The sequence below is a fragment of the Bos indicus x Bos taurus genome, chromosome X (assembly GCF_003369695.1).
Source record: "Bos indicus x Bos taurus breed Angus x Brahman F1 hybrid chromosome X, Bos_hybrid_MaternalHap_v2.0, whole genome shotgun sequence".
Lineage (NCBI taxonomy): Eukaryota > Metazoa > Chordata > Mammalia > Artiodactyla > Bovidae > Bos > Bos indicus x Bos taurus.
Window position 1 is genome coordinate 50,975,480 of NC_040105.1, and position 20,355 is coordinate 50,995,834.

General features: G+C 42.1%; 1 protein-coding gene, 1 long non-coding RNA gene and 1 pseudogene across 7 annotated transcripts in view; 1 reads left to right on the top strand and 2 right to left on the bottom strand.

Annotated features, from left to right (window-relative positions):
* Window positions 1-9,930, bottom strand: part of GNL3L (G protein nucleolar 3 like) — a 27,683-nt gene extending 17,753 nt beyond the window's left edge. Inside the window, exons 1-4 of one of the 4 annotated variants that reach the window (XM_027534995.1) lie at window positions 9,624-9,739; window positions 7,370-7,437; window positions 2,650-2,783; window positions 246-286 (exon numbers count right to left, since the gene is read on the bottom strand). In XM_027534995.1, the coding sequence (XP_027390796.1) occupies window positions 246-286; window positions 2,650-2,698 (90 nt within the window). In that variant the 5' untranslated portion in view covers window positions 2,699-2,783; window positions 7,370-7,437; window positions 9,624-9,739. Of the gene's footprint in view, window positions 1-245; window positions 287-2,649; window positions 2,784-7,369; window positions 7,438-8,389; window positions 8,412-9,623 lie in introns of those variants that run through there. The other 3 variants (XM_027534994.1, XM_027534996.1, XM_027534997.1) reach the window with 3 other exon arrangements.
* On the top strand, window positions 9,867-16,067 carry LOC113887780. 3 transcript variants are annotated; one of them, XR_003509825.1, is made up of 3 exons: window positions 9,867-9,955; window positions 10,928-11,024; window positions 15,236-16,065. It is a non-coding gene; the product is annotated as an uncharacterized LOC113887780 (long non-coding RNA). The 3 variants fall into 3 exon arrangements; XR_003509824.1 differs by lacking the exon at window positions 9,867-9,955 and adding an exon at window positions 9,956-10,034 and having other exon boundaries at window positions 15,236-16,067; XR_003509823.1 differs by lacking the exon at window positions 9,867-9,955 and having other exon boundaries at window positions 10,147-11,024; window positions 15,236-16,067.
* A 386-nt stretch (window positions 16,068-16,453) lies between these two features.
* Window positions 16,454-17,321, bottom strand: LOC113887779 (annotated as a pseudogene).
* Between the last annotated feature and the right edge of the window lie 3,034 nt (window positions 17,322-20,355).

The following is a 20,355-nucleotide window of genomic DNA, read 5'->3' on the forward strand; positions in this document are numbered from 1 at the left end:
CAAGGTAAACTAAGCACAAAGCAGTATATGGCTTGTGGTGGGAACTTAATAAATGTTTCCGCTTCTCTGCTGAAGCCACCCAAATGGCTTTTGGGAAAGCCAAATCTGCTGATTCCAATGTGGTGCTCTATTTGGAGTCACCCAATATCTACTTGGTTTTGTGGGCCTCTTCTGGGGTGGGCAACCTGTTCCTAATCTTGTCCCCAACAATGGGTATACCTTACCTGAGAGTGGTACCAACTTACCTTCTTGCAGCCTTTGGAACCTTTACCTGGCTTTTTATTTTCTAAAAAAGAAAAAAAAAAAAAAAAAGCCATCATCCACCTACCCAACATTCTTTGAACCTTAATGGAGGTCAGGCAACACTGGGAATCTAAGGAAGCCTCAGACTCCATGTCTCTCTAGGCACACAAGACAAACATAGAGCTGGCAGCTACAGTGTCAGAAGAGGTACTGGATACAATGTTTCAGTGAATACCAAACATTATATCCAGTGCAAACTGAAACAATTCTTAAGGGAATCCTGTGAAGAGACCAATAGGAACATGCACTTATAACTTCTCTCTTACAACTTCTAGCTGAGGCAGCTCAACAATTTTGGCACCAGACTGAAGTGGGGGGCTGGCAGCATGAGAAGGTGATCTGAGGAGTCCCACTCAGCTAAACCAGAGTAGATGCCCTCAGCCCTTCCTTGAAGAGAGAACTGTCCTTTCCTGCTGACCCTGTTCATGCCATTGCCTCACAAGGGAATTACACTACTCAGCCAAACTGCAGCCTCCCTTTGATTTAAGAAGCAGAGAGCTCACCTTCTACAATCATACCTTAACAAAGCCTAGGAAAGTAAAAGTCCTCTCCCCACTTCAATGAGAAGTCCCTTCTGTCACCTCCTTCACAACTTGGCCTCTCAGAATGGCGTCTCATAATTCTCACCATCTACAAAGAGGCTAAAGGAATTCCTACAGGAAGAGGTTCTAGAAGGTCAGGATATACAAACAAATATAGGAGCAGCTTGAGATTATCAGACAGAGGACAGGCTCCCCAATCACATCAGGTGGTTCACATCAAAGCAGTGTTACTGTAGGAAACAGAGGATTTAAATACTACTTATTCTTAAGGAGATTCAAGAAGATACTTCAAAGGAACTGTATAAGAAAAAGATTCCCAAAACTTGATATTGAATAAAAATTCAATGTTGTGAAAAACGGAAGGAATATCACTAACAACCAAATTAATAAGCTAGAAGGTCAAGGGAAAAACTTCTTTAAAACAGAACAAAAATACAAAGAAAAGTATAAAATAGAAAATGGAGAATGGACTCAAGAGAGCTAGTATCTAAATTAAGAAGAGTTTCAGAAGAGAAAAGATACAAATGGAGAAGCAATTATTTTTTAAAATACTAGATAAACATTTTCCAAATTGAAAACAGGATTCAGGCGCGTCAAGATTAACAAAAAAGACATATGGCTTAGAGGTTAAAGCATCTGCCTGTAATGTGGGAGACCTGGGTTTGATCCCTGGGTCGGGACGATCCCCTGGAGAAGGAAATGGCAACCCACTCCAGTATTCTTTCCTGGAGAATCCCATGGATGGAAGAGCCTGGTGGGCTACAGTCCATGGGGTCTCAAAGAGTCAGACACGACTGAGCAACTTCGTGAGTCACGAGATGATGCCCTGGACATATACTGATGAAATTTTTGAGCCCCAAAGACAAAGAGAAAATCTTGTAAACTTCCAAATAGAAGGCATTCCCAGCAAAGGAGAGAAATAGACAGCCTTCTCAAAGCCACAATTCTGAACACTTAAGACAGAAGAATAATCATTACAAAGTAATTAGACAAGGGACAGTATTCCAAGTTAAACTTCTACAACTGACCAATAAAATCACTCTTATGTGAAGGTAAAGGAAATTTTCAGATGTGGAAAGATTACCACCTGCATTCACCTTCTGGTAAAATGACTTGAGGAAGTATATCAGCAAAAATAAGCATAAAACCATGCTAAAGGTCTCACTTTGGAAGACTAGGATAAAATAGTTATTATTTAACTTTGATAAAGTGATACAGAAATTTAGTTACATGATAAAGTGATACAGAAATTTAGTTACACTTGATTTAAATATGAATGCAATTACCAACATAATTTTAAGTACTGGTGGAAGATTTAACTTGTTAAACTTTTTAGAAGTAATAAGGGAATAAGAAGAAACAAACAAAAAATATAAAATAAGATGGTAGAAATCAGACCAAACATATTAGTTATCATAATGAAAGTAAATGGACTGAATTTCCCTGTAACAAAAAAATCAGATCCCAAGTCTTTTCTTCCACAACATTCACGTTGCAATGAAAAGAATGTGAGGCTTGGAATTAACCAGGTCTGGCCATTTTACTCAACAATTTTCATCAACCTAACTTCCCTGGAAAATGAGCACCACGATGAAAGAAAATACATCACTTAGAGGAAAAAACATCTGCTTCAGAGAGGAGGGGGAGGAGAAACAGGGAAGAAGGTAGGGGTGCATTCACCACTCACAACACTGCAACACGCAGGAGCCCCTGTTATTGTTCTTTAATAGCTTCAGAGAGAAAACAGCTACCATTTTTTAGCCAGCCAGAGCTAGGTTTCTGTTCTGGTTCAATAACTACCTACCTATATGACCTTGAAGAATTTTCTTAAATCTGAGCACCAATATCACCATCTATCAACTCTCACTGATATTCAGCAGCAGAAGGTAGGGGAGATGCTTCATGGTACAGCTCTCCATATCCTGGGCTAGAGATACCCTGGACCCAAATGGTAATGATAATGATTAAATCTAGGAAGGTTACTCAGAAGCCCTAGAAAGAGTGTTCAAATACAATTTCAACTGTTGTACATTTTTGAATGGCTATTAAAAAGGAGAGTGTGTTTTATTATTTGAAAGAAAAATAGTCTCAGACATTCCTCTCAACTATCTTCAAGCACATTTGTTCAACCTCCCAGAGACTTCCAAAACACTGATGCCACTTGGTTCTTCATTCAGTGGGCACCCCATTTCCCTCCCTGTGCAGCTTGCACAGTCTGCCATTATGATGGATTACATAGCTGTGCAACCAATCACTGATGGCTGTAAATCTTTTAAATGTCTTTAACAGGTAATACAGTCATACAGTTCCAAAATAAAACCATGTCAGATGTAGAAAACAAACTTACAGTCACCAGTGCAGGAAAGTAGGCAGATAAACTGGGAGATTGGGACTGACATATACACACTACTATAAAAAATGGGGTTTCTCTGGTGGCTCAGACAGTAAAGAATCTAGCTGCAATGCAGGAGACCCAGGTTTGATCCCCAAGTCGGGAAGATCCCCTGGAAAAAGAAATGGCAACTCACTGAAGTATTTTTGCCTGGGAAATCCCATGGACAGAGGAGCCTGGCGGGCTACAGTCTATGGGGAGCAAGAGTTGGACATGACTCAGCTACTCAACAACAGTAATAACAGTATAGCACAAGAAACTGTACTCAATACTCTGTAATGACCTATATCAGAAATGAATCTAAAAAAGAGTGGATATATGTATAACTAATTCACTTTGCTATACACCTGAAACTAACACATCGTAAGTCAACTATACTCCAATAAAAATTATTAAAAATAAATAAAAACATGTATTCTCAGAGGTCTCCCTCCCACACCTGTCCCTAGTCCCTGCAGTCCTCTCACCACAAGAAACCACTTTATTAGTTTGTCACACATCATTCAGTTTCTTTGAGCAAATATAAATATATATTCTTATTTTCCCATTTTCTCCCAAGGAAGGTAATATACTATGTACTCCTGTCGGTAACTTGCTTTTTTCACTTAACAAATCCTGGAGATCTTTCCATCTAACTGTTTTTCCATACTACTTCACTTCTTTCAATTGCCAGGGTTCCTTTCTATGCATATACTCTATTTAACCAGCTAATTATTGTCTTTTTCATCACTACCAATAATTGTTACTAATAAAAATTAATTTAAAAAATAGAAATTCTATTATTATCTTGTATTTGATGTTCTTACAGTATAAACTAATTTTGTTCACTTTTCTTGTGTTGCTTGAAGAAATGATTATTTGTTTTTGGTACTGACATAACCAAAGCCTGACTCTTGATGAAATTTTTATCATTATATAAAGTAAGTGAATTTTTTTTTAACCAAGCCCTACATAGGCAGGGCCACCATTCACACAGAGTACAAGGTCACTGGGTTGCACAGTTTTCATCCAGTCTATCCAGTGTGCTATCCACATGCTGTTTTCTCCTCGGGCTATGGCAGGATAAAGGCAGGGGAGCACAAAATCTGTCCTACCACCCTTGCCTTATGTCTTATAAGGAAGAGTCCATGTATCACATTTGTCTTCTCCTTCTAGACTATAAACATCATGGTGGAAGGAGAGGGAATTGAGTTAGCATTACTGAGACATTCTAGTGCCTGACACACAGTAAGTGTCCAATAGCTATGCCTGGTCATGCTGCACCCTTGGGACAAAAACATAAACCAGGTGTCAGTGAGAAGTTAACAGCATGGTAGAAGAGACAGGGGCTTCCCTGGTGGCTCAGTGGTAAAGAATCTGCCTGCAATACAGGAGCCACAGGAGACAAGGGTTCGATCCCTGAGTCCGGAAGATGCCCTGGAGGAGGGCCTAGCAACTCACTCCAATATTCTTGCCTGGAGAATCCCATGGACAGAGGAGCCTGGTGGGCTATAGTCCATGGGATCGCAAAGGGTTGGACATGACTGAAATGACTTAGCAGCAGCAGAAGAGACAGACCTAATCTACAGAGTTAATAGCCCTGGTTCCTATGGGTGCACAGACAAGTGGAAACCAAGGGAGGAGGTTAACAGCAGCAATTTCCAGAGGAAGTGATATATAGGACAAATTTCCAGAGGAAGTGATGTATAAGTTAAAATCTGAAAAACAGGCAAGAGTTATTCCATTAAAGGATGAGAAGGAAAAGGAGTCCTGAAGGCAGAAACAACAGCAATTTATCCACACTGTCTGTTTCACAGTAAGAAAAATCCATAGCTCAAGAGATGTCAGACAACAATTCAGTGGCAGAACACTGTATGCATGTTCTGAAGGGTTAAATTCCAAAGAGAAATGAAGGCTGAATCTTTTAAGCCAATACTTAATAGAGTGCTTATTATGTGCCAGGCACTCTTCTAAGTGTTCTTCCTATTTTAATGCATTAAATCCTCACAAAAAAGATCTTCACAACCCAGATAACAACTCAGATAATCACGATGGTATGGTCACTCACCTAGAGCCAGACATACTGGAATGCAAAGTCAAGTGGGCCTTAGGAAGCATCACTACGAACAAAGATAGTGGAGGTGATGGAATTGCAGTTGAGCTATTTCAAATCCTAAAAGATGATGCTGTGCAAGTGCTGCACTCAATATGCCAGCAAATCTGGAAAACTCAGCAGTGGCCATAGGACTGAAAAAGGTCAGTTTTCATTCCAATATCAAAGAAAGGCAATGCCAAAAAATGCTCAAACTACTGCACAATTGCACTCATCTCACATGCTAATAAAGTAATGCTCAAAATTCTCCAAGCCAGGCTTCAACAGTATATGAACCAAGAACTTCCAGATGTTCAAGCTGGTTTAGAAAAGGCAGAGGAACCAGAGATCAAATTGCCAACATCCACTGGATCATCGAAAAAGCAAGAGAGTTCCAGAAAAACAACTACCTCTGCTTTATTGACTATGCCAAAGCCTTTGACTGTGTGGACCACAACAAACTCTGGAAAATTCTTAAAGAGATGGAATACCAGACCACCTGACCTGCCTCTTGAGAAACATGTATGCAGGTCAAGAGGCAACAGTTAGAACTGGACAGGGAACAACAGACTGGTTCCAAATAGGAAAAGGAGTATGTCAAGGCTGTATATTGTCACCCTGCTTATTGAACTTGTATGCAGAGTACATCATGGGAAACGCTGGGCTGGAGGAAGCACAGGCTAGAATCAAGATTTCCAGGAGAAATATCAATAACCTCAGATAGACAGATGACACCACCCTTATGGCAGAAAGTGAAGAAGAACTAAAGAGCCTCTTGATAAAAGTGAAAGAGGAGACTGAAAAAGTTGGCTTAAAGCTCAACATTCAGAAAACTAAGATCATGGCATCTGGTCCCATTGCTTCATGGCAAATAGATGGGGAAACAGCAAAAACAATGACAGACTTTATTTTTGGGGGTTCCCAAATCACTGCAGATGGTGACTGCAGCCATGAAATTAAAAGATGCTTGCTCCTTGGAAGAAAAGTTATGACCAACCTAGACAGCATATTAAAAAGCAGAGACATTACTTTGCCAACAAAGGTCCGTCTAGTCAAAGCTATGGTTTTTCCAGCAGTCATGTATGGATGTGAGAGTTGGACTATAAAGAAAGCTGAGCACTGAAGAACTGATGCTTTTGAATTGTGGTGTTGGAAAAGACTCTTGAGAGTCCCTTGGACTGCAAGGAGATCCAACCAGTCCATCCTGGGGGAGATCAGTCCTTGGTGTTCATTGGAAGGACTGATGCTGAAGCTGAAACTCCAATACTTTGGCCACCTGATATGAAGAAGTGACTCATTTGAAAAGACTGATGCTGGGAAAGACTGAAGGCCAGAGGAGAAGGGAACGACAGAGGATGAGATGGTTGGATGGCATCACTGAATCAATGGACATGAGTTTGAGTAAACTCTGGGAGTTGGTGATAGACAGGGAGGCCTGGCGTGCTGCAGTCCATGGGGGTCACAAAGAGTCGGACATGAACGAGCAAATGAACTGAATTGAAATCCTCACAACACTATTTGGCAAATACTATTTCTTTTTATTTCTTTATTAAGTAGAAACTATTATTATTCTCCTCTTCCCCCATCCCACTCCCACCCATTTTGTAGATAAGGAGAATGAAGTTAAGTAACTTGCCCAAGGCCACACACATGTAAGTGGAAGAACTGAGATTCAAACTCAGTCTGGCTCCAGAGTCCATGCTCTTAACCACTGGCACAATCTATGATACCAACTTATAGGTACAACTTATAATAAAGAAAAATGCTAAGCTGTGTTAGGGTTACAGGCAGTGTAATATGGTATTTTTTTTTTTTTTTGTAATATGGTATTTACCACTATTCACCCACAGTCTCTTGATCAAGTCACTTAACCTTGCTGAGCCTTGGTTTCCTTATCTGTAAAATGGGTATGGGGGATAACATGAGGGAAAACAACAATAATACCATACATAAAAGACAGACTGAATGATCTGGCTTATACTGGGCAATTTTTTAAAGCTGCCTTGAAATACTGTATTTATTAAAGCTTAGGACTGGGAAGGAGCAGTAAAAGAAACTCACTGTGTCTAAGTTTCATCATGATGATTAACTTGAAAGCAGGTAGATTCAAATCTGCAGGCGTTTGTTTCCTGTCGGAATGGGAGAAGAACCAATTTGAAGACAGAGAGGGGAACCACAATGCCACAAGCTCCCTTCTAAGCCCCCTGAAGGCAAAATAAAATGTTAAAGAACATGACAAGGAAGCCCTAACAATTAGAGGAATTTGAGTGAAGGGGTTATACTGGAGCTGGTGTCTGGTATGGCTGAATATTATTATTAATAATATTATAGGGAAGATAGGTGTAAACCTCTCTTCCTGGGTGGAGTCAGTGCCTCAGATGGGATCCTGGGTCCTCAATCCTCCACCCTGTAGTGTTATATACCTTAGGTAAGGGACTAGCTCTAAACTTCTCTACTCTAAGGGGAGAGGAGTATGCAAGGACAATCTGTTTCTACATACAGTATTTACTGCATCTCTTTTCCCCAAATAGGGAGTTCTATGTCTCATCTATTCTGGAAGTGAGGTGAGGGAGGAGACATATTCTAGGGGACAAGGGACCTCTGAATAGAGCTTTTTTTATGTATCTCTATGTGGACTTAGATCAGTGCAAAATCTTGGGGAGAGGAGGAAAAAATCTGTGCCTGTATATATGGCTGGGGTCTGTTCCTTGGCAGATTCCTTGATTGCAGGGAGAGCAGGATGCCTTTTGTCACTCTACTCCAGGATACAGAGGAACTGAAAAAATTGGCACAGTGGCTGTGTGCATCTCTGCTGCATGGAAAAGGAGCACAGGTCTGTACATTTGTGTGTGTGTGTGGGGGGGGCGGGGTATCTTGAGTCTCTTTACCCTAGGGAGGGCCATGGGATGGGACTGATATGCCTACCTCCACTACAAGATGACATTAGTTCATTAGTCCCATGCTAACAAAGGGGGAAATTATTCAGCTTTCCATGAACAGGGCCTGCACCCTGCCTGCAGTGGGCTATTCTAGACCTTTCCAGGGAGGTTGGGAGGGGCATCATCTGCTTATCTTGCATACCTATTGAAGTCAGCAGTGTGGTTAACACTGAAGGAAAAGGACCTCTGGTTCTCTACACGGGGAGGGGGAGATGGTTTCCTATGGTTTTGTTTTTTTTTCCCCCCTGGATGGAGAGAAAAAGGTCTGAGCTCCTCTACCTTGGATAAGGGGGAGCCCATATGCACTACACTATGGGGTGATCAGTGATGTCACTGCCTCTCAATATTGCAAGGCACCTCTCTGCTCCTTTGGGGTCTCTCCTTTCCTACAGTTGGTGATTCTAAATCCTTGGAAGGGCAGGGGAGAAGGAATGATCTGGGTCTACCTGAAAAGAAGAATAAATCTGAGTCCCTCTTCCCCGGGGGACCCCGAAGAGGCAGTTCTCTCTCTTCATTGGTTAAGGCCTGCTGCTGTTTGCTGCAGGGCATTTTTGATGGGCCAAGCCTTAACAAATTCAGTAAGCCAGCACCCGGGAAGAAGGTGATCAGGCCTGACTTTCCTCAATGGGGACTCACTCTAGCCTAGAAGGGGTATATCTGCGTGGTTCTCTGTGGGCTGAGGCTTGTGCCTCGAAACACTTAGGGAGGGGTGGTCTAGCACTTCTGCAGGAATTAGTTACACAGGGACAAGTTAGGGAGGTCTCTAGGTCTTGACGCTAAGGGAAAGAGGTTCACTCAACTGTTTTATTAGCTCTTCTGTTCTAGTGGTCGGGCGGGGGTGGGGGTAAATACATCAAAGCCTCTGTCATAAGGGAAAAGGTGCGCCGAAGTGGACCTGCCAGTAGAAATCTGCGCGGTTCAGCCTCGTGAGAAGGGAAGATATATCTCTTTACGGGGGAGTGTCGATGTCGCCACACCTTTGGGGTGTCCACGCCCATCTACACTGGGAAAGTGCGGAATGGAGCCTAACTACCCTAAAGGAGGAGGGCAATCCACGCTTCTCCACACAAGCGGGGTCTGTAACTCTCCATAAAGGGTATCCAGGGGTCTACTGGAGAAGGGAATAGCAACCCACTCCAGTATTCTTGCCAGGAAAATTCCATGGACAGAGGAACCTGGCGGGCTACAGTCCATGGGATTGCAAAGAGTCGGACACGACTGAGCGACTAACACACACACAGGGGTCTACGCCTATCTAGATTAGGTGGTCCGCGCCCCTCTACTCGCAAGAATGAGTTTGGGCGTATGTCCACGTGCCGAGCAATCCCTGTCTCTCATCCAGGCCCTTCTACCCTGAAAGGAACCTGACTCTTTACCTCTGTGCTCCGGTGCTGAGGGTGCCTCTGGTTTCACCGCAAACAGTTGATCCTTTCCACGCGGCCGGCTAGGTGAGCTCTCGTCACAAAAAAAGAGAGTAGTTTCTTACCTCCACTTCCGGCGGAGCTCTGAGAAGACAGCACAACACTGTTGGCCCAGGGGCTGCGCTCGCGCCGCTAGTCTTCTACTTCCGGATCCCGGTCTCGCCGAGCCGGTTCAGTACTTTGAGCGTCCCCGGAGGTGGAGCTTCGGATTGACCGTTCGCGCCTGCCCGTCCCTTCCCCGCGGCCCCGCTGGCCCCGCTGGCCCCGCCTCCCGGCTGCGCAGTAAGGTAAGGTTATAGCTGAGGAGGAGGTGGGGAAGAGGGAGGGGCAGGGGTTCATCGGCTGGTGTGGCCATATAACCTACTTGTAAGTCAAGTTCTTGTCTGCGGGCCTCTGCCTGGGCCTAAATATGTGTGTTCTCGAACCTTAGTGACCAAGCTTTCTCCAGGGCCGCATCAGACAAGGGTTGGCGGGGGGGGGGGGGGGGGGGGGGTCGGTGTCTTTGTCTACAATGGAAGATGGCGACGGGCAGAGTGTGAGAAAATGGCTGCCAGGGTCACATGTTTTGCAGCGTATACCCACCTGAAATGACTAACTACTCCCAGCAACCATCCCGGCGTGCAGGGTCCCAGACAAACCCTGAGGGACCCACTCGGAGCTCTTTCTGCATTAGCAAAGATCCATGGCCAGGCCCAGGAACCCGGACAACTGGAAGTCTCTCCCACCCATTTGCTTTCTTCTCCTCCTCCCTCCTTCCCTCAGGTTCTGGAGCGGCATCTGCTGGAGGGAATGGATTCATCTTTGGAGTAGGGGCAAGTGAGGGTTTCTTAAGAAACCATCTCAGGGAACTCCTGACCTGGCTGGAGAATCAAGTCTCCCCATAAAAAAAATAATTATGTCTGAAAATGTCTTCTTCCTGATAATTTAGTTACAGTGACGGCTCTTCCTCTAGCCTAAACTTTGGGGTGAGGCCAAGCTTCTCTATCCCAAGGATATGTTCCTGGACACCCTCTGCCTATTCCTACCCCTTACATACACAGGACTCACTGCCACTACATCCATGTGTTTTTCCCCAGAGAAACACAACTCTGGACCCCAAACCAGCCCTGGCCACCTTCACTTTCCCCTTTTCATTAGCAAATTCTTTAAGACTTAACTCTTGTCGCTTCTTTGAACTTTCCCAGCTTGGTTAAAAACTCAGAGCACCTTGTTGGATTTATCTCAGTACGGTAATCATTGATGTTGCTGTATCTCCACAGGAGAGCAAATTCCCTGAGACTAGCGGCCTGTGTCTTTGAGCCCTCTGCAAGACCCAGCACAAGACAAGGCAGTCTAAAGCAAATATTTGTTAAATGGGTAAGTTTACAGGCCTACACCACAGATCAATGGGAAATGGACATTTTAGTAGATAGTACTGGAAAATTTGGCTTACCATAACAAGAAAAAGTTAACTGGATCCCTATTTATTTCCACATGAGATGGTAAAGAATATCTTTGTGACCTAGGATGGTGGAAGGACTTTTAAAACTAAGTCCTAAATGCACAAACCAGGGGGAAAAACTGTATGAAGTCTTTGATAGGAATGAAAATTGGTACTACTACTTTAGAAAATAAGTAATCAGAAAAAAATAAAAGAATTAATCCAAATAGTTGAAGATGGCCCTGGAACCCAGCAATTCTGTTAGAGATGTGCACATATATACATTAAGTCCTAGAGAAATTCTTACACATATACACAAGGAGGCATGTGCAAGAATATTCATTGCAAAATAAAAATTTTTAAAGCAGTAAAAAAAAGAGTATTCATTGCAGAACTGTTAGTAATAGGGAAAATAACTGAACAATCTAAAAGTTCACCAAGAGGAGAATAAGTAAGTAGTTGTACAGCCGTACAACAGAGTACTATATACAGCAGTGAAAAAAATCGAAGCAGAATTGGGTATATCAATCCACATAAATCTCAAAAACATAATGCTGTGATAAAATGCAAGTTGTGAAAGGATACATGAAGTGTGAGACCATTTATATGGATTTTTTAAGCTAGAAAACCCAGGAGGCAGCATCTCAGTAGCCCTGAGATTACCTCTGGGGAAGAAAACGAGGGAACAACATGAGAGAGAAATTGACAGGGACTTAGCAACTGTTTCTCTAATATTTTATCTGAGTACTAGGTACGTGGGTATGTGTTGTGTTATTCTTCATACTTATTTGTATGCCTGAAGTAGTTCATATTTTTTAAGAAAGACTGTATCTGTAACAAAATTAATGATGTCTAAATGGTTCTCAAATTTGACCACCAGCAGAATCACTTGGGAAAGCTTATTAAAATACCAACTGGTGGGCCCCACACCCAGAATTGTGTTTTAGTTAAGTCTGTAGTAGAGCCCAGGAATTTACATTTCTAACAAGTTCTCAATGATGATGATGATGATGAAGCTGCTACTGCAAACCCAGGTACCACATTTTGAGAACTGACAGGGAAAATGAAGTTATCAATGAATTCAGTTTTCTTCATTGTACTTTTCTGTGTTTTCCATGTATTCAATGAGTATATGTTACTTTAGGGAGAGGTTTTGTTGTTTTTTTACATTCTTTTTCATCTCTACTTCCCACTCTTATTTCCCTCATGTAGACAACCATTTTAAAGTCTTTTATGCCTATATTTTTCTTTATATGTGTTCTTGCAAAATGCATATTGTTTTACATGCATATATTTCCCCCTAATTTTCATTTTTTCATTTTTCAAAATTCAGAACTGTTGAAAAAGTAGTACAATGAAAGAGTATACTCTTAATATTTTGCCAGATTTGCTCTACTTTTCTTTATATGTGTATGTGTACATTTTCCTGCAGGCAGTATAACACCTCCTCACCCCTAAAAACTTCAGCACATATCTTGTAGAATAAGGACATTTTCCTACATAATTGCAGTACCATTATCACACCTAAGAAAACTTACTAATTCCATAATATCATAAATGATACCCTATATTCAGATTTTCCAGTTAAGCCCAAAATGTTCTTCAGTTCAGTTCAGTCACTCAGTCGTGTCCAACTCTTTGTGACCCCATGGACTGCAGCACGCCAGGCCTCGCTGTCCATCACCAACTCCTGGAGCCTACTCAAACTCATGTCCATCACGTCAGTGATGCCATCCAACCATCTCATCCTCTGTCGTACCCTTCTCCTCCCACCTTCAATTTTTCCCAGCATCAGGGTCTTTTCAAATAAGTCGGTTCTTCACATCACGTGGCCAAAATATTGGAGTTTCAGCTTCAGCATCAGTCCTTCCAATGAACACCAAGGACTGATCTCCCCCAGGATGGACTGGTTGGATCTCCTTGCAGTTCAAGGGACTCTCAAGAATCTTCTCCAACACCACAGTTCAAAAGCATCAATTCTTCTACGCTCAGCATTCATAGTCCAACTCTCACATCCATACATGAGTAAACAGACCTTTGTTGGTAAAGTAATGTCTTTGCTTTTTCATATGCTGTCTAGGATCGTCATAGCTTTTCTTCCAAGGAGCAAGCATCTTTTAATTTTATGGCTGCAGTCACCATCTGCAGTGATTTTGAAACCCCAAAAAATAAAGTCTCTCACTGTTTCCATTGTTTCCCCATCTATTTGCCATAAAGTGATGGGACCAGATGCCATGATCTTAGTTTTCTGAATGTTGAGCTTTAAGCCAACTTTTCACTCTCCTCTTTCTCTTTCATCAAGAGGCTCTTTAGTTCTTTGCTTTCTGCCATAAGGGTGGTGTCATTTGCGTATCTGAGGTTATTGATATTTTTCCTGGCAATCTTGATCCCAGCTTGTGCTTCATCCAGCCCAGCATTTCCCATGATGAACTCTGCATATAAGTTAAATAAGCAAGGTGACGATATACAGCCTTGATGTACTCCTTTCCAGGTTTGGAACTAGTCTCTTTTTCCATGTCCAGTTCTAACTGTTGCTTCCTCATCTGCATACAGATTTCTCAGGAGGCAAGTCAAGTGGTCTGGAATTCCCATCTCTTTAAGAATTCTCCAGAGTTTGTTGTGGTCCACACAGTCAAAGGCTTTGGCATAGTCAATAAAGCAGAGGTAGTTGTTTTTCTGGAACTCTCTTGCTTCTTTGATCATCCAGTGGATGTTGGCAATTTGATCTCTGGTTCCTCTGCCTTTTCTACATCCAGCTTGAACATCTGAAAGTTCTTGGTTCACATACTGTTGAAGTCTGGCTTGGAGAATTTTGAGCATTACTTTGCTAGTGTGTGAGATGAATGCAATTGTGCAGTAGTTTGAACATTCTTTGGCATTGCCTTTCTTTGAGATTGGAATGAAAACTGACCTTTTCCAGTCCTGTGGCCACTGCTGAGTTTTCCAGATTCATGGCATATTGAGTGCAGCACTTCCACAGCGTCATCTTTTAGGATTTGAAATAGCTTATCTGGAATTTTATCACCTCCACTATCTTTGTTCGTAGTGATGCTTCCTAAGGCCCACTTGACTTTGCATTCCAGTATGTCTGGCTCTAGGTGAGCGATCACACCATCATGGTTATCTGGGACATGAAGATCTTTTTTGTATAGTTCTTCTGTGTATTCTTGCCACCTCTTCTTTTTTTTAATTAATTTATTTTAATTGGAGGTTAATTACTTTACATTATTGTAGTGGTTTTTGCCATACATTGACATGAATCAGCCATGAGTGTACATGTGTTCCCCATTCTGCACCCCTCTCCCACTTCCCTCCCCATCTGATCCCTCAGGGTCATCCCAGTGCACCAGCCCTGAACATTCTGTCTCATGCATCGAACCTGGATTGGTGATCTATTTCACATATGATAATAATATACATGTTTCAATGCTGTTCTCTCAAATCATCCCACCCTCGCCTTCTCCCATAGAGTCCAGAAGTCTGTTCTTTACATCTGTGTCTCTTTTGCTGTCTTGCATATAGGGTCATCGTTACCATCTTTCTAAATTCCATATATATGCATTAATATACTGTATTGTTGTTTTTCTGTCTGACTTACTTCACCCTGTATAATAGGCTCCAGTTTCATCCACCTCATTAGAACTGATTCAAATGCATTCTTTTTAATAGCTGAGTAATATTCCATTGTGTATATGTACCACAGCTTTCTTATCCATTCATCTGCCAATGGACATCTCTCCTTGCTATTCTTTGGAACTCTGCATTCAAATGGTGTATCTTTCCTTTTGTCCTTTGCCTTTCGCTTCTCTTCTTTTCTCAGCTATTTGTAAGGCCTCATCAAACAACCATTTTGCCTTTTTGCATTTGTTTTTCTTGGGAATGGTCTTGATTGCTGCCTCCTGTACAGTGTCCCAAACCTCTGTCCATAGTTCTTCAGGCACTCCATCTGTTAGATCTAATCCCTTGATTAGATCTATTTGTCCCTTCCACTGTATAATCATAAGGGATTTGATTTAGGTCATACATGAATGGTTTAGTGGTTTTCCCTACTTTATTCAATTTAAGTCTGAATTTGGCAATAAGGAGTTCTTTTTTTTTTTTTTTTACAAAGTATACAAGAATATAATTTTATAATAAATCTTTCCAGTGTTCGCTATAACTACATTACATGAAATGTTTCCCTTCAAAGAAACTCAGAAGGATAGCGCTTACAAAATGAAACAAAACTTTCTCTGTTCATCTCTGGCAAGCAATGAACAAATACAATTTGCTTAGGAAGGATCCAGAAGTGCTGCCTCTGGAGCAGAAACTACCACTAACATGCTGCTGTGTAAGTCTTGGTGAGTGGCTACTATCTGGAAGTTCTTCCTCTCTTCTCATACCAGTGAATCCATTTCATATAAAGCGTAAGAGAAAACTAAAGCTTTGCATAAGTGAAACTCAGCATGCTCCACTCAAATACTTCTAAGGTAACCACTCTACAGCAAAAACGGCAGAAGTCATCTCTTTTATCCCTGTCCCCCAAAAAACAAACCCCAGAGAGAACAAAACAACCCAAAACCCAAAGGCAAATGCTGTTGCTCAATTAATCATCAGATGGATTTAGAGGCAAAAAACATGACAACAGCAATAATTCAAGTAAAGTATACGAGAAAATTTAAACGCACCGCTTTTAAGTTAAGACAGAAGTGAAGGGGAGCTATGATCTTTATATCAGAGTCAAAAAGCTTAGGCATTATCACCAAATGTTAATTCACTTTACAGTCATCAATGAGACTATTGTATGTATTTTTGCACCTTGCACTTGTAAAAGCAGATAAAATATTTAATATGTAATTTACATTGTATTTTACCACCTCAGCATACAGGATGTATATAAATTATATCAAAGTGTAGTAGACAGTTAGGGGCCTGTGCAAACCCTGCAAAAATAGTACTTCAGGTATCTGCTAATTAAAAAAAAAAAAAAGAAAACAAAAGACATTTTGCTGTTTAGAAGGGATACAATTCAACTACCACAAAATACAAAGGACTGCAAAAATGTATACCATTCCAACAACATATATGTTATTAAATAAAGATTTGATTTAAAAGAATATAAATGAAGCCTTTAAGTAGGTCTTTTCTACATGCATATTATTTCTTATTAAAGAAAAAAATATGTAAAAAGGCCATTGGTAATTGCTTTGTTAACATTTGTAGAAAATGCCAATTCTCTGGTCACAAACTCCACTAAGTTTAGCACTTAAGGTCTCTGCAGTTATAAACGTAATTTAAAATACTGTTAATTCCGTAACTCCATCGGTAAAATAATGTGACTTGGAATATGGCAGTCTTCATGTTGAGGGCAATGATCCACAGTTTGTTTTTTTTACTTTCTTAGGGGTGAACAGTTATCCAGAAGAACAGCACCCTCCGCCAACGCTCTGGGCTTGAGGTTCATCATCAATAATCTGTACACCTCGCCTTGCAGCTCCTGGCTGACTGGAGCCATTGCCTTTTGCCCTCTCATCCACTTGTGCAGTTTCTATCATTCTTTTACAAAGGTCAAGAAAGAGTTCCTCAATTCCTTTGTTCTGTTTGGCTGAAGTGTGATAATGTTTTGCTCCCACAGATTCTGCATACGATTCTGCTTCTTGAATGGAAACATGTCTCTCCTTCTCCAAGTCTACTTTATTACCTACTATACATAAACAGATTTCGTTTCCCAACATTTTCCGTAATTCTTTCACCCAGTTTTTAACCTTCTGAAAAGAATCTTCATCTGTTATATCATAAACTAAAATAGCTCCATTTGAATCTCTGTAGTAAATGGGACCCAATGCGTGGAATCTCTCTTGACCTGCTGTATCCCATATAGCAAGATTTACTCTCTTCCCACCAATATTTAACTTCTTTGTTAAGAATGATGCCTGCAGGGTGGTGATGTGCTTGTCGTTGAACTTGTTCTCGCAGTAGCACAGCACCAGCGATGTCTTCCCCACGCAGCCTTCCCCCAGCAACACCACCTTGAACGAGTAGGTTCGGCCCGCCGCCGCCGGCCGCAGCCATCCCGTCGCGTCCCCGCCGCGCCAAGCTCCCCACAGCCACCGCGGCACCTTCACAGCCGCGGCCCGCGCAGCCCCCACGCACCGGCGCCCCCCCCGCCCCGGACGCCGACCCCACTGCGCCTCCGGGAGAGGCCTGGAAGCGCCGAGGGGAAAGTCCGAGAGTGCAGGGCCCCGGGCACCACGTCAGGAACCTGGGGAGAGGCGAGCAGCGCCCGCTCCGCCTCCCTCTAATGGCGTCTCCTTCCTCCTACCAATAAGGAGTTCTTGATCTCAGCCACAGTCAGCTCCTGGTCTTGTTTTTGCTGACTGTATAGAGCTTCTCCATCTCTGATTTTTTTGATCCCAGTATCTAATCAAGGTTTGTGCATTACATTTCGTTATTGTAACACTTTAGCCTCTTTTAATCTGGAATAGTACCCCTATATTTTGTGTGCATGTGATATTACACTGATAACTTTTCAAAAGTTCAGGCCAGTTTCTTATAGTGTCCCACAGAATATCTGGATTCACCTCTTTCCACATGATTAGATTCAGGTTAAATAATTTCAGCAATAACAGTACATGCTGCTGCTGCTGCTAAGTCATTTCAGTCGTGTCCGACTCTGTGCGACCCCATAGACAGCAGCCCACCGGGCTCCCCCATCCCTGGGATTCTCAAGGCAAGAACACTGGAGTGGGTTGCCATTTCCTTCTCCAATGCATGAAAGTGAAAGTGAAGTCGCTTGGTCGTGTCCGACCCTCAGCGACCCCATGGACTGCAGCCTTCCAGGCTTCTCCTTCCATGGGATTTTCCAGGCAAGAGTACTAGAGTGGGGTGCCATTGCCTTCTCCAACAACAGTACATACAGGGTGTCATTTACTTTATATTGTATCTTCTCAGGAGCACATAACATCAGGTTGTCCCACTGTGGAGAATGGTTTCTGTCTGTGTATTTTTGTTTTATATAAATGGCATTTCATTCTGTTTTTTACTTTTTTCCATTCATCCTTTTGTTTTGAAAGTATCCATATTGCTGTATGTACATTAAGGCAATTAGAAACTGTTCATGCTAACCACTGCTCATGCTAATACAATTAGAAACTGAAACTGCTCATGCTTCCCTCCGGAGAAGGCAATGGCACCCCACTCCAGTACCCTTGCCTGGAAAATCCCATGGATGGAGGAGCCTGGTGGACTGCAATCCATGGGGTCACAAAGAGTTGGACACGACTGGGCGACTTCACTTTCACTTTTCACTTTCATGCATTGGAGAAGGAAATGGCAACCCACTCCAGTGTTCTTGCCTGGAGAATCCCAGGGATGGGGGAGCCCGGTGGGCTGCCGTCTGTGGGATCACACAGAGTCCGACACGACTGAAGCGACTTAGCAGCAGCAGCAGCATGCTTCCCTCATAGCTCAGTTGGTAAAGAATCTGCCTGTAATTCAGGAGACTCCGGTTCAATCCCTGGATCGAGAAGATCCCCTGGAGAAGGAAATGGCAACCCACTCCAGTATACTTTCTTGGAGAATCTCATGAACAGAGGAGCCTGGCAGACTACAGTCCATGGGGTTGAAAGAGTTGGACTTGACTTTGAAACTAAACCACTGCTGGTAAGTCACTTCAGTCGTGTCCGACTCTTTGCAACCCCACAGACGCAGCCCAACAGGCTCCCCCGTCCCTGGGATTCTCCAGGCAAGAACACTGGAGTGGGTTGCCATTTCCTTCTCCAGTGCATGAAAGTGAAAAGTGAAAGTGAAGTGGCTCAGTCGTGTCCGACTCTTCGCGACCCCATGGACTGCAGCCTACCAGGCCGCTCCATCCATGGGATTTTCCAGGCAAGAGTACTGGAGTGGGGTGCCACTGCCTTCTCCACACCACCATGCTAACCACAGTGTGCCTTCACCACATTTTTCTTGAATATTACCCCAGTGATGGACAGCAAGATTGCTTCCAGCTCCATGACACCACAAATAATACTGTGATGCACATCCTTGTACATGTCTCCTTATTGGCCTGTATAAGAATTTCTTTTGAAATATATACTCAGGCACAGAATGATGGCATCATAGTGTGCATATACTTAGTTTAACTAAGAATACCAATACTACTAAATGGTTCTCTGGGATGGCTGCACCAGTCCAGTTTTACCCTCAGTGTACAGATTCCTGGACCCCTCCATCCTCGCTGACACTTGACATTTTCCAGCTTTCTAGTTTTTGCTGGTCTAATAGGTGTAAAGTAATATCTTACCTTGTTTTAGTTTACATTTCTCTGATTAATAATTAATTTGGGGGTGGCTACTGTTGAGCACCTTGTGGGATCTTAGTTTCTGGCCAGGGATTGAACCTGCACCCTCAGCAGTGAAAGTAGAGAATCCTCACCACTATACCACTGGGGAATTCCCACTAATTAGTTTTTGAGCATTTCTTTAGATGTATGTTAAATACCTCTTCTGTAAATTGCCTGCTTGTATTGTTGGCCCATTTTTCTATTAGGGTTCCTTTCTTTCCTATTGATCTGCTAGAGTTCCATATATAGTCTAGCTATTAGTCCCCTTTCAGTTCAGGGGACTAATATTCTTTCCTTGTTTTAACTTTGCCCATAATAGCCATCTTTGAACAGAAACTGTTAATTTTACTGTAATCAAATTCATCACACTTTTGCTTTATGGTTTTGGGTTTGGAGGGGTACTTAAAAAGTAGTTCCCTCCTCCTAAGTTACAAAGATATTCTGCTGTTTTTTTTCTATTAACTTTATAGTTTTACCTTTCATGGTTTTAATCCATTTAGAATCCATCTCATATGTGGTGATAGGTAGGTATGCAATTTTAATTTTTCCACATAGCAACATTTCCCACCACCAAATACTAAGCAGTCCTTCCTTTTTCACTGATTTGCCATACCACCTTTTTCATATATTATGAAACGTACACAAATAGATGGTTTCTGTTTTTGTACTAATGCCACCTTGTTTTTAATATTTTATAATGTATCTGAAATCTGATAGGGCAAGTCCCTCCTCTTTAGTCTTCTTTTGGGTTGTCTTAACTATCCACATAAATTTTAAAAAGAGTTTATTGAGCTCTTCAAAAAATCAACTGTAATTTTTATTAGGATTGCACTAAATTTATAGATTAATTTAGGGGAGTTGACACCATCAAAATATTTATTCATCCCATCCAAGAGTATGGAATGTTCTCATTTGTTCAGTTCACCTTTTAGCTGGGCTGTTTATTA